The 15363-nt window shown below is 36.2% G+C and overlaps 1 protein-coding gene across 1 annotated transcript in view; it reads left to right on the top strand.

The window, feature by feature from the left end:
- Positions 1-15363, top strand: part of LOC137498543 (repetitive organellar protein-like) — a 278597-nt gene that overhangs the window by 243092 nt on the left and 20142 nt on the right. The window contains exons 10-11 of the mRNA XM_068226217.1: positions 1339-1446; positions 8153-8257. Coding sequence (XP_068082318.1) covers positions 1339-1446; positions 8153-8257 — 213 coding nt within the window. The remainder of the gene's footprint in view (positions 1-1338; positions 1447-8152; positions 8258-15363) is intronic.

The following is a 15363-nucleotide window of genomic DNA, read 5'->3' as shown; positions in this document are numbered from 1 at the left end:
TTCAAAGAAACTATCATTTGCATATACAGAACCACTGTGGTGGTTGTATAAAAAGGCCAGGCATACCTCTTTCGGCTCGCCCCCACCTAGGTTAACCCTCACGCAAGTCACCCCTTCCATCTGATTGTCTAAAACTTCAATCCTGTCGCATTTTTCTTCCTTTATTAGTAATGCTATTCCACCAGGATATCTTCCCCTCTTCCCCCATTTTTTCTTAGTTATATTCCTTACCACAAACCCTTTCCAGGTCAAACTCCTTCCTTTTCCTAGCCATGTCTCCAAAAGGGCCACAACGTCAAAGCTCTCTACTACTTTTATCACTCCCCCCAGTTTCCCAATTTACTTAGAACCCCCTCAGTATTTACAAATCCTATTTTCCAATATCGTTATTTATTCCCATCTCCCCCTTCCACCCTTAAATTTATTTCCTTCCGTTGTGTTGATCATTCTACTTCTCGTTACCCTCGCTCCTTCTCTTTCAACTACCCCTTCTTCCTTTTTATTCATTTTGGCACTCTCCTTACTGGTCTTGTCACCCTGTCCTTTGTTTTTCTTACCTCATAAGAATTTAGTAAATAAGTAAAATTGTAAATTGTGAAGCATAAAAATGAAATTGAATGAGAATAGCACAGGTGAATACTTATGATTACCTAAAAAATCTGAGTAATGCAACTTCTTACCCACTTCTTTATTGATTAAGCTAAATGAAGGATGAATGAAATGGTACAAGAGTTCTCCATTGCAAAAGTAAGAGAGAAAAGGTCAAAAATATATATTTACTGGTATCTAAAGAACATCTTTTTCAGCCCAAAATTCCATTACTCCAGTATCTCTTAAAACAGGGATGACTGAATGAATGACAATTAATTACAATCTCATCCAAATGAAAACCTCATATATGATAGGATTTCTTTCTTTGGTGTGTAATATTAAATGCATTTCATGTTATTGTTACATGTTCTGAAAAACAAGGACTTATGTTGTTAATGAAGGGTGAAAAAAAACTATATAAGTGTTTATATTCTGCATTGCAAAAGTAGGGGAGGAAGTGGCAAAAATGTAGATTTACTAGCATCTAAACAACAGTTTTTCAGCACCAAAATTTCATCACTCCACTGTCTCATAAAACAATGATGACAGTGAATGACAGTCATAATCTTCTTCTAATGAAAATAGCATATATTCTAGCTATTCTTTTCTTGGTGCATCTTATTAACTACATTTCAAATTAATGTATATGCTCTGAAAAACAAGTTTTTGTGTTATATGTCAAATTTCTCTTGCTTATTTGAGAAGTAGTTCATGTAGCTCTGTTAAATCAAAACATTTCCTTTCCAGAAACAAACAAAATGAAAGGAAACAGGAACAAGAAGTACAAGCATCTTGCTCTTTTGACAGTGATGATGAGCCAATTTTTGACGTCAGTCAGAAGAGCCATTCTGAAAGGTAATAGATAGATAAAATGCCATATTTTAGATATACATAGGGAATCCCACAGGTTAATTTTCCCAAAGAAGATATAATAGGACAATCTTAATTAGAAACTTTTATTTCTTTGTTTCAGTACAGTAGTGTGAAATGACACAAACTAGTATATATGTTTGGTTGCCCAGTTAAATTCGACAATTATTATTTGAGAATTCAATTTTATTTCCTTCTTCTGGCTGACTGTGGACCAAGTTAATTCGATTTCAGTTACTTCTGGCCTCTGATCCTTGCCCAGTACTTCCTTCATTCTTTCACTCTGCAATGCCCTCCTCTCTTCCGTTCACAGTGCTTGGGTCCAGGACTTAACTTTTTTTTGGAAACTCTTGGTATTCTTGATTCTCAACTTGTAAGCTTCCTTGTTGGTGACCTCCATTCCTTGTAATCCCATTTATTTCACCCTAGTCTCAAAAAATATAAGCTGGTTGGTCAGGCTTCTTGTATGGAGAAGGCAGGCCAGTACTCAGGATTAATGGAGTAACAGTTATCTGAACCATGTTAGAGGCAGCTATTAGACTTTACTGAATGAATGAACCATGGAGGATAGCTCAGGGGCAGCATCTGATCTCCACAATAGGAGTGGTTGTGAACTTAATTTGTCTGAGGTAACAACTTCAGTTGTATCTCTCATCATTGTCTGGGCATCTGCTCCGAAACAAATTCATTCGAATCAGCAAGATGTAAAGATCAATTATATTTTATTTTCTTGCACTTTACTTTAAGCATGAACCTCAGCTCAGTGGGAATAATCATGTGATTTCAGGATATACAAAACTCAACAAAGCATATATTGCACACTTAATTGCAGCATAGATTAATGACAGAGATATTTTTCTCACTCATTGCTTTCTGGTCATATACAAACCTTGTGTGTTATGAGGTAATAATAAATTAAAGTACTCTTTACAAAACAAACTGAATAAATTATGGCAGGTTGTTTATTTATAAATAAATCACTGCTGTTAATTATAATTTCCTTCTTCTTTTCCTACTGCTTTTTCCCACACCTGTGGGGTTGCGGGTGCGAACTGTGTCACACAAGTGGATTTGGCCCTGTTTTACGGCTGGATGCCCTTCCTGATGCCAACCCTATGTGGGGGGATGTAAGCACTATTGCGTGTTTCTGTGGTGGTTGGTAGTGTGGTATGTTGTCTGAATATGATGAGGAGAGTATTGGGACGGACACATACATCCAGTCCCCGAGCCAGAACAATTAATCGGAAGCAATTAAAATCACGAACCCGGCCGGGAATTGAACCCGGGATCCTCTGAACCGAAAGCCAGTATACTGATCACTCAGCCAATGAGTCGGGTTAGTTATAATCTCCTTCTCTTCAATCTAAATCATAATCAAATTTTATTTGTTACTAGTTTTACCCTCCCATCTTGGTGGGTTGAACAGAAAGAACGTACAGTTACACTAAGCTGAATATTTAAAGAAATGATGTTATATTTGTGTTGCATAAAATAGAGGATAAAAACAACATGGTCATCACCCATTATTCCTTGCATTTAACAGTCCAAAACAATGTAACATAAGAAATTAATACAAGCAAAAAATACATAACTTTTTTTTTGCTGACATACTGAACTTTATACATTTACATAATGAGGCCAATTCTATATTAGAGATACTTGAAGAAAATCATTTAATGTGATGCACCTTTGTACACCACATTCTTTGTTCTGTTAGCATGAGCACAAAGGAAGAGTGATTTACTGCTACTAACACAGCAGCATGCAACGTACAGTTGGCCATATAAGCAGTAGCTTGACCTGAGGTCAAGTCCTGCAACATTCAGAGTCCGCTGCTGTGACATGTTGATACTAATTGTGAAGCATGGACTGAAAGGGAACTGTAAATGCCTGATCGGGAATGGGTAGTTCATAAGGAATCAGCTGGATTCTTGGTATGAACATAGACTCGCCTTAGCCACAGCCAGTGAGTGGAACTGCCTTAATCGTATGCCTACACAATGCCATTAGTTGTAGCCTAGTGCCACTCAAGTGTTTCAGATGGAACAGGTTCCCGAGAAGCATGATGGGTGCTCCTATTTTCAGAGATATAGTATGTACCAGAAGTCCAGGCGCTCTGATAGAACTGAGGAATTCAACAGGATAACGTTTTACAGGTTATGAACTTAATTCTGTATTGACAGTTGAATGTACATGTCATCCATTGAAAACTTGATTTATCAACTTATACACCACCTCCTTGCGCTTGAAGTCTATTCATGACCGTCACATTGATAGTTCTGGCTTTGTCACTGACAGAGCCATTCAGAAAATTCAGGTTTATTTCTTCAATACTAGTGAATACTTTGTTGATGACATCAATTTCATTTTCATATTGATAGTTCAACAGTTAATTATATGTATTTATGTTTAAAAGTACATTATGAGTTCAGGACTAGTTTCGATCCTCTTTTGGGATCATCTTCAGCTGCCAAATGTATCACGAACATACTGTAAATATATCCAGATATGAATACATTAAATTATAAATATTACACTATTTAAGTATGTACAGTTATAAATTGTGGTGATAATATCACATGTTAACATCATCATCAGATATTTGAGATCATTGAAGATTCACTTTCACACCTACACATACTTGTTGCAGTGGTTTACACAGAGCATCGTTGAATCAAACTTCACATGCACAGATCTGTGTCTAAATGTCAGTAATTATAATTCCTTTCTATCATATTTATTTTTAACTATGACAAAAACAGCTTTATGTTTATGTATACTGTGTATCACTTCAGTTTCTCTAAAGAGCTCATCTAGATTTATCAGCACCACATCTAAGAATATTATTGCCTAGTTGGTTCTGTCACTTTCTGATTCAGCTGCTATTTCCAGATAACTTATTTGCTATTTGTTGGTCATGCTTTCTACCATTTTTAGTACCGGTACCTTCCAAGTTAATTTAACTAATATTAAGATATACTGTACTATACTATACTGAGATCACCTGCTAAAATAACATTCCTTTCTGTGTCATTCTGCATCAGGTCTGTACACCCCCAAAAATATGAAGTTTCCTGTTTTTGAGAAGAGTTCTAAAGCTAGAATTTCATGTTTCTTATCCTTAATGTTTTCTTAGCTTACAAATTCCTTGTTCACCAGTGTGAATATTCCCCTTCCCACTATTATTATCCTGTCTCTGCAATAAACACTCCAGTTCTGTTAAAAAAATTTCTGCATCCACATCTCTTCTTAGCCATGATTCAACTCCTATTACAATATCTGGTATATATACACAATAAATTACTTCATTCTAGACAGTTTAACACTAACTACTTTATGTCATCCTTACTTAACCTTTTCGTTGCTGAGGTAAAGTCTCCCTTGAAAAATCATCCATGCTGAATTATTAATAATAATAAGATGAATACGATACATAAAAGTCAAAAATAATATGGGAAAACCAGAGAGGATCTTGCCTTTTGTCTTAAACTGTTACACTGATATATATTCTCCTGGCCTTAGTAGTATTTAATATGTGCTTCAGGTTCACACATTTGGGAATGATGTTATGATCCCAACATATCAGAAGAAAGCATGTCCAACTTGTTGGCTGAATGGTCAGTATACTGTCCTTTGGTTCAGAGGGTCCTGGGTTCGATTCCCGGCCAGGTTGGGAATTTTAACCTTCAGTGGTTAATTCCAATGGCTTGGGGGCTGGGTGTTTGTGCTATCCCCAACATCCTTGCAACTCACACACCATACATAACACTATCCTCCACCACAATAACATGCAGTTACTTGCACATGGCAGATACCACCCACCCTCATCACAGGGTCTGCCTTACAAGGGCTGCATCCGGCTAGAAATAGCCACACAAAATTTTATTTTAGAAGAAAGCATGAAGAAGAAAGAAGAATAGACTTCTTTCTCCTTAATTTGCTGAGTTTAGAAACCTTTCTAAAAATATCCTCCCCATAGAGGTATTTAATGTTAACATTAACGCTTTCATGGTCCATACTTGTAGACATGATGATTATGGGCTTTTGGGCTTGTGCCATGTCAAGGAAACTCTTAAGTTTAATGAATTCATGAACAGTCGAGATTTCCTTCTCAAGATGCAGAGCAGAGTTCTCTGCAAGCAAAGTTCTCTGCAAAACGAAAAGAGTTTCATCTTGTTTCCTTGACACAGCATAAGCCCAAAAGCCCATAATCATCATATCTACTATTACGGGCCATAAAAGCATCAATGTTAACATTAAGATTATCCTTTTTTATTCACTGGTCCATGGGACCCAAGGATGAACTTTAATAACATTAAACTATGATGTAAAAATATGTATGTTGGGTATTCAGCCCGAAGGCTGATCTGATCCTCCACAGTTCCACCAAAGACTATCAGAGACAGCCTAGGCGTCACTGAAGAGGCATACTAGGGAAATGAGGAGTGAGGTAGTTTCCCGTTGCTTTCCTCACCGAGCCAGAAGTTGCTTTTGCATATCAGTCTGCCAAGCCCACTGAAACGCATGCACCATCCGACCCTATGGGCGATATTTTCACACCAATCATAATAGGGACTGGCTGCATAAGGAATGGTATTACTAGCATCGCTCATACCTCGGTCACTTTCATATTGTCAAAGCCAAAGATGAGACTGAGACAGGTCAATGAAAGTAACAAATTGCTCTAGCCCATACCAGAAGACATAGCGCACTGTAAACACTACATCTCGCCAGCAAGGGCTAATGTAAAAATATACATGAAATAATTATATTTCTCATATAGCAGTAGTGTGCAGGGAGACAAATAGAATTAATCAAGATGATAATTTATAATATGATTGTAATGAGTTGTCCTTGATTTTACTCAAGTAAAGTATGAGGTATGAAATGAGTATTGAAGCCAACTTTCTTGATGACGCTGGGAAGCAAAAATAAGCTCATCAGGGGCTTCAAAGAGATGGACATAGAAGATTTCAGTGCATGAAAACATGAAGGACCTTGCCATTTTATGTTTTCGTGTTGAACCTTGTCTCCTCTTTCTGTTGCTCCCTCTTCCTAAACTGAGCTGCCATTGTGTTCATCCTATTATGTGTTCCTTTTCATGTTCCTATCTCTCTCTATATGACTTGAGGAAAGTATTAGGTAATTCTATTTATACCTGTAATTAAAAAATAGGAAATGATGTATATAATCAACTTGTATCCTCGTTCCGTGGTGATGCAGCTCTTTTCAGACACACCATCAATGGAAGTGAGCTGCATGTTCCAGTTTAACCACTTGCCAGCAATCCTACCATTCTTAAATCTCTGGCAGTACCAGGAAACAAAGCCGGGCCTCCGAGAACAGAAACTAATAGTGCTAACTTACACTATGGAGGAAGATATCAAGTATAAAGATGCTTGTTAATTGCTTAAAACAACGAGAGAAAGGTGTTCTAGTAGTTGCAATTAAAATAGACCCTGTAGATTAAGAAACAAGACCAATTAGGCTTAAATGGTGGCTGGATACTACTAATTGGATGATAAAATGTTGTATGGGAGATGTCTTATGAAGTAAATGATCACTAATATATAATTGATTTTTTTAGATAGTAGTTGGAAGAAAGTTGAACAAGCGGTCTTCTTTTTCCTCCTCTTCTCCTTTGCTTCTTCTTTCCTGCTTTGTCATCAGCGTACATCATTGATGATTCCATGGTTGTGGCAGATCCTCCAGGGTTAGTGGAACACAGTTGCACTTTGTTGTTGGCAGCTGCTTGTGTTTCAGCATTAGCAGGGCCATGAAGTAGTTGTTGTTCTCACCTCACCTGTTGAGCACAGTTGTTTTTAGGCCTCTCGTTTAGCTACATAACTTTTGTCCTGTTCTTTCACTTTATCAAACCATGTCACCTACACACACTGAACCTTCTCCACAACTGTCACTTCCACATGAAGTCTGCTTCTGATGCGCTGATTTTCGATGTAATCTTTTTTTTTTTGAAACTCCTGCTGATATTTTAAGGATCTCTGTCACCTTTAAATGAAGCCGGTGATGTTCATAGGATGTCCAGCGTTTTGAAGCATATGTTACTGCAGTCCTCACAACTGTCATATAGAGCTTTCCATTAAGTTTCAGTGGCATCATCTTATTGCAGAACAGAGGCAAATTTTGTTTTCACTTCAGCCAGCATACTCTGATCCTGTGATTTAATCCTCATCACATTCTCCCAGCTTTTCCACAATGGAGCCAAGGTATTTAAAACTGCTACATTTTGGCAGTGGTTGGGAGTTAACCAAATATCTGGCATTGGAACTACAGGAATTTTGAAAGTGCAGTGAACATGTTCAGTCTTTGAGCAGTTCTCTTTCAGTCGAGTATCTTCCAGTACTTTTTGCACATTTTTTAAATGTCTCCCGAAGCAATACCATGTTACCGCTGATCAATGCCACATTATCAGAAAACAGTTGAGCAAGTAGTGTTTGCTGTAAATAGGGAATAAAGATAATCTTAGGCTTGGTGTTCAAAACATAGTTGCTAAATGTTGAAGGGTAAAATAAGAGAGGATGAGGGATAAAAGTCTGTAATTTTATATATATATAATACAATGGTAAGTTATGTATTGTATTCCAGGAAGGAATATTAGTAGCATATGAAAATGTGAAAATATTCTGGTACAGAAGAAAAGCTTAACTACCCTTGTTTCATTTCCTTCCAGGGATAAGCAATACAAAAGGACACCAGAGGAAATGCTGCATTCCATGTTTGGTGATAGTGATGATGAACTTCTTTATAATGGCAATCCAAAAAATGATTCCAACAGGTAGACTTTAACAGCTTAAAAAAAATATCTTCAGCTTTTGGTCTTTTAATGACAGATTGCATTATTAACATGTTGTAGAATCTAGTCTTGATATTGCTTCCGGAGAGCATGGCATATGGCTAAAACTCATAAAAGACCTTCATGCCAGTCAAACAATTTCTTTCATTGCCACCTACATGCTTCGCTGAAGGGTTGCCTGACACCAACTGTGAAGCATGGGGATGGTATTATTATTATTATTATTATTATTATTATTATTATTATTATTATTATTATTATTATTATTATTATTATTATTATTATTATTATTATTATACAACTACTTGTGAACAGAAAATGCAAGCTAGTTACTGTCTAATGATAAAATCAATCAATCAATCAATCAATCAATCAATACTGATCTGCATTTAGGGCAGTCACCCAGGTGGCAGATTCCCTATCTGTTGTTTTCCTAGCCTTTTCTTAAATGATCACAAAGAAATTGGAAAATTATTGAACATCTCCCTTGTTAAGTTATTCCAATCCCTAACTAACCTTCCTATAAATGAATATTTACCACAATTTGTCCTCTGAATTCTGACTTTATCTTCATATTGTGATCTTTCCTACTTTTAAAGACACCACTCAAACTTATTCGTCTACTAATGTCATTCCACACCATCTCTCCACTGACAGCTCAGAACATATCACATAATGATACAGATGTTGATTCCCATAGGGAATCTGAAATATTTGAAATCTGAAATATTTGGTACATACCACATATGTCATAAAAGAAAGAAAAGTTCCACCTGATCAATACTTATTTATTATCACATGTGTAATAGAATATCACATGTATAATAGGACCGGTTTAGACCTCTTACAAGGTCATCCTCAGCTGCATTAGAATCTTATGTTTGCATTTTTGTATTATGCCTCATTCTTGAAAGCTTTATGACATACTCTGAAATTTAACAACATTATGTTGATTACAATTTTGCTAAGAGTTCTAATGCTGCAACATTACAATTTTGCTAAGAGTTCTAATGCTGCAACATAGCTAACATTATAACATGTTAAATACTCTTATTACATAATATAATGACCCAATGTACACATATAATTATAATAAAATGAATTTGTCTTTTTCTAATGCGTAATGAGTATGTAGGAATAGTTTATCATAGGCGTTTGCCTATTCAGTTAAAATAAGCTCCATTCTTACAAATGTTTAGTCATGTATGAGGCGAGCTTTGTTGATATTTGTGAAGTGATTAATGTTATAGCAGTAAATTAGCAGTAAAATACGCTAATCAAATGGAATTATATGCTGATAGTTCAATAAAACATATTATATATCTACATTAAAATATTAGCAAACATGGTTAAACGTGCTTGAATGCATTTTTTGAAATTCTAAAACAACTGTTAACAATAAATCTTGCATTGTTTTGCAGTACATATTACATTGAAATAATGTGAAATTTGCCCATTATACAAACATATAAACACATTAAAATATTAAACATTGTAAGATATGTTTCGACGCAAATGTCTGTTTGTAGTCTAAATTAACAAGTGACAGCACATTCTTATGTTGTTTTAAAAATAGACTGATGAACATGCGAGTTACAAGCCTGAATTTGTATGAGCTTAGCCGATACACTTTGTGTACAACTCAACCACTTTTCTTTCTAATTTTGTTTTTGTGACTTGAACATAATCCTGGTTTGTTTGATGTAGCTGATGTTCTGGAAATTGTTCAATTTGAATGACAAAGTCGTAATTATTGGTGACTCTTTCCTTTCTTATGATGTTGGTGTTGGTAAATATCTGTAAGTCAAAATGAATGAATAAGAAATTTTTGTTGAATTAAAGTTATTGTATGAGTTCTGTGATAATCTACTTACTGTTGTGGAGTGGTTGAGATGTATGCTGCTTGGCTGTCTGTCGCGTATTGTATCTCGTACTTCTGGTGTTGGTGTCTCCTGTTGTGAGGGGGGTGGAGGGATGAGTGGGGGAAGCTTCGGCGCGTGTATGGGCGGAGCCAGGTATGTCCGCTGTCTGCGCTATAGCTCGCGTATGACGTTGTTTGTTGACTAATCTGAGGTAATCATTCTGTAAGATAGGGATAATCTTATTAAATAAAATATTAGTTTTCTCTGTTATTTCATTAATATTGTAATTGGGGTTTGTATATTGATCAAATGTTATGTATAATTCTTTGTTAATATTAAGCAAAGGACCTTTGGGGTTTGGATTTAATATTTCCAAATCATTACCTATATCCATAAATTTATGCTAGTACTCATGCATGTGCTGACCTATTGCAGAAAAATGATTACAGTATGCTTGATGGCATTGTGACGTGTTCATTTTATCTGATCGTGAAATTTCTACCAGTACGCCCTATGTAACTTGTTAAACAGTTGTTACAACTAATTCGATAAACTCCTGACAAGATATTTATTGTTACTGTTGACTGACTTGGTATTATGTATGCTGTGCCTGCTATTATGTGTAGTTCTGAAAGCTATTTTAAGATTATGCTTCTTAAAGATATTAGTTAGAGAATATATACACGTGTTATTAAAAGTGAAAATTGCGTAATCTTTCTTGGGTTGATCAAGTTTCACCAGTGTAGTTTTGGGTCGGGACTAGATCTTTCGAACAATGGAATTAACCATTTATATTTTATAACCATTTTTTCTGGCTATTTCATGAATTAATTGTAGCTCATCGTTAAGGTCTGTTTTTGATAACAGTATACTAAATGCTCCATGAATCATGCTATGGTATGCAGCTTTTTTTTATCGGAATTAGGGTGAATGGAGTCCATTTTTATAGTATTTATTGTATGAGTGGGTTTGCGGTCAATTTTGAAGGTCAGGTGTTTTTCGTGCCTAGTAATCGTCAGATCAAGATAGTTTAGCTTACAGTTATTCTCGGATTCTTTAGAATAACATCATCCGCAAAAGGCCTTACCTCTGATTCCACTTGTTTACTTATATCATTTATATATATATAAGAAAACATAAAGGTCCATTAATACTGCCTTGAGAAATTTGCCTCTTAATTATTACAGGGTCAGATAAAGCTTCGCCTACTCTAATTCTCTGAGATCTATTTTCTAGAAATATAGCAACCCATTCAGTCACTCTTTTGTCTAGTCCAATTGTACTCCTTTTTGCCAGTAGTCTCCCATGATCCACCCTATCAAATGCTTCAGACAGGTCAATCACGATACAGTCCATTTGACCTCCTGAATCCAAGATATCAGATATATCTTGCTGGAATCCTATAAGTTGAGCTTCAGTGGAATAACCTGTCCTAAAAACGAACTGCCTTCTATCAAACCAGTTATTTTCACAAACATGTCTAATATAATCAGAAAGAATCCCTTCCTAAAGCTTACATGCAATGCATGTCAAACTTACTGGCCTGTAATTTTCAGCTTCATGTCCATCACCCTTTCCTTTATACATGGGGGCTTCTATAGCAACTCTCCATTCATTTGGTATAGCTCCTTCAACCAAACAATAATCAAATAAGTATTTCAGATATGGTACTCTATCCCAACCCATTGTCTTTAGCATATCCCCAGAAATCTTATCAATTCCAGCCGCCTATTCTTGTTTTCAACTTTTCTATCTTATTGTAAATGTCAATGTTATCATATGTAAATTTTAGTACTTTTTTAGCATTAGTCTCCTCCTCTATCTGGACATTATCCTTGTAACCCACAATCTTTACATCCTGCTGACTGAATACTTCTGCCTTTTGAAGATCATCAGATATACACTCCCCTTGCTCATAATTATTCCTGGAATGTCCTTCTTGGAAACCTGTTTCTGCCTTAAAATATCTATACATACCCTTCCATTTTTCACTAAAATTTGTATGACTGCCAATTATGCTTGCCATCATGTTACGCTTAGCTGCCTTCTTTGCTAGATTCAATTTCCTAGTTAGTTCCTTCAATTTCTCCTTACTTCCACAGCCATTTCTAACTCTATTTCTTTCTAATCTGCACCTCCTTTTTAGTCTATTTTTCTATTGTAGTAAGGTGGGTCTACCATTCCTTACCACCTTTAAAGGTACAAACCTGTTTTCACTTTCCTCAACAATTACTTTAAACCCATCCCAGAGTCTGTTTACATTTTTATGTACCATTTTCCACCGATCATAGTTACTTTTTTAAAACTCCCTCATGCCTGTTTTATCAGCCATATAGTACTGCCTAATAGTCTTACTTTTAAGACCTTCCTTTCTATCACATTTATTTTTCACTATGACAAAAACAGCTTCATGATCACTAATACCTTCTATTACTTCGGTTTCTCTATAGAGCTCATCTGGTTTTACCAGCACCACATCCAGGATATTTTTCCCTCTAGTTGGTTCCATCACTTTCTGAATCAGCTGTCCTTCCCATATTAGCATATTTGCCATTTGTTGGTCATGCTTCCTGTCGTTCGCATTTCCTTCCCAATTGACATTTGGTAAATTCAGATCTTCTGCTGCAATCACATTCCTTTCCATGTCGTTTCCCACATAGCTGATTATCTCATCAATTAATTCGGAATTCATGTCAGCGCTACCCTTTCTCAGTCCGTACTCTCCAAAGACATCAAGTTACCTATTATCTTTAGAAATGAGCCTTACACCTAGAAATTCATGTTTCTCATCTTAAACTTTTTTGTAGCTTACAAATTCTCCTTTCATCAGAATGAATACTCCCCCTCCCACCATTCCTATCCTATTTCTAGGATACACTTTGCATCCATTATATAATTTCTCAGCCATGATTCAACTCCTATTACAATATCTGATAAATATATATCTATTAAATTAATTCTATTCCTTTCTTTACAGTACTTCTATAGTTCAACACTAACATTTTGATGTCATCCCTACTTGACTTCCAGATCTCTGTACCCTCTTCACTGCTCCCTAGACAACCCCGTCTCCCTATATGTACCTTCCTATTACCCTTCCAAACAAATTTCCTAACTTATACGTACCACTGTGGTTTAAGTGTAGGCCATCCGAGCGCAGATCCCTATCTCCTACCCACCCATTAGAATCTAGAAATTGCACTCCCACTTTCCCACATACCCACTCCATAGCCTCATTTAAATCCCCAATCACCCTCCAGTCAGTATCCCTCCTACACAGTATTCCACTGATAACAATCTCCGCTTCCTTAAACTTCACCCATGCTGCATTTACCAGATCCCACACATTCCCAGCTATGTTGGTACTTATATCAGCTTGCCTTACGTTGTTGGTACCAATGTGAAACACTACCAACTTCTCCTTCCCCTCCTCCCTCTCTTCTACATACTTTCCTCAACATCTGCCTCAACCTAATTCCTGGATAACACTCTACCCTGGTTCCCTTTCCTCCACGCACTTTCCCCACATGTCTAACGATGGAATACCCCATGACCAGAGCCTCAACCCTACCCACCTCATTTGATCCCCTCCCCTCCTGGTCAGCCCTATTTTTACTGATAGCTGCAGAAGCTACTTCCTCCTCCCTTTTCTCCTTCCCATGACCCTGCTCCACCTGTCTTTTCCTATCCTCTACTCTACATTTCCCTTTCCTACCTTTTCCCTTCCTCCTACTTCCACAACTCTCAGCAACAGTTCCCTGTATCTCATCTTCCCTCTGTTGTTCTACCTGGAGTGATTCGTACTGATTTCGCACAGACACCTGTCATCAATTCTGATCGTGAATAGAGCCCTTTGCCTGCAGTCTCCTTCTGCGTAGAACATTAGACCACCTGTCTTCTACAACTTCCCCCTTTCCTTCCTCTCCCTCTTGTACATCTACTGTAACCAATACATTGTTTGAGGGAGGCCTATCTTCCTTCCCGTCTTCTTTGAGAAACATAATTATCTCCCTCAAACTTTCCAACTCCTCCCTCATACCCCTCAATGCCTCGCCACACCCACAGTACCTACACTTGCACTCCTTAGCCATTCCTTACGGAAAAAAATGAAAAGAAAAGGAAAACTAAAATAACTTATGTGCAAAATAATAATGAACAGAGGGATATATTGTCTGGGACAGTACTCAACGATCACACGACAATAAGGTAATTAATATACGACTACACTAAAATACTACTTAGCCGAAGTCTATTTTTATCCTACAACACCCTAAGATGATAAAAACTGCTGTTAATTACTGAACACTGAAAGGAATACATAAGAATTACAGAATTGTAAACTGCAATTAAGCCTATCCTAATTACAGCAACAGAATTTTATTAAGAGATTTTCTACGGATACCTCTTCTATACTGGTACTACACAAATATTTTACAATAATAAAATAAGCACGCTAAATTCTAATAAGATATTACTCATATACTACTGCACAGTACACTACAATAATTTTGACGTATCCTACTTATAATACTGGTACCGTATGTCACTACTAAGCACAAACAGAAATGAAAATTGCAAGTTTGAAATTTGCAAGAACTACTGTACTCAAAGATAACCAAGAAAGCTAAATGCTTAGACGGGTTATTATTAGTACTATGCTCTAATAGATACACATGAAAGATACACACGAATATAGCAGGCAAGATAAGTACTATCTAAATATACTGTATCAACATTACAATTCTCAGCTGAAATGTGGTTATATGAATTTTTACCGCTGGTGGATTACTATTATTTTCCTTACGGCATGGGACAGAGAATAAAAGTGTCCTTAAAAGCTGAAAAATAAGGTTGTCTACAATAATTTCTGTCAATACCATGCTGCGGGCTTGAACTGCAATATTATTGGGATATAGGAATTTGATTATTAACTTTATAGTTATGCTATAATTGTAAACCCTAGTTAAGCCTATCCTAATTACAACAATAGACTTTTAGTAAGAGGTATATGTCTAGAGAGAGATTTCCCCTATTACACAAATATTTCACAGTAATAAGATATGCATGTTAATTTCTAATAAAATATCTACACTACACTAATTCTAAACTGCTTTCAAATGTCTCCTAATTACAAATGTTGATCACTATGTCCAAACAGAAATGAAAATTGCCATTAAAAGTTGAAATTTGAAAGAACTATATAAGGATTACACAACAATGCTAAAT

Source organism: Anabrus simplex, chromosome 1 (assembly GCF_040414725.1).
Source record: "Anabrus simplex isolate iqAnaSimp1 chromosome 1, ASM4041472v1, whole genome shotgun sequence".
NCBI classification, from domain to species: Eukaryota; Metazoa; Arthropoda; class Insecta; order Orthoptera; family Tettigoniidae; genus Anabrus; species Anabrus simplex.
Note: the sequence above shows the minus strand (reverse complement) of the source record. Positions and strands in the feature narration are given on the sequence as shown.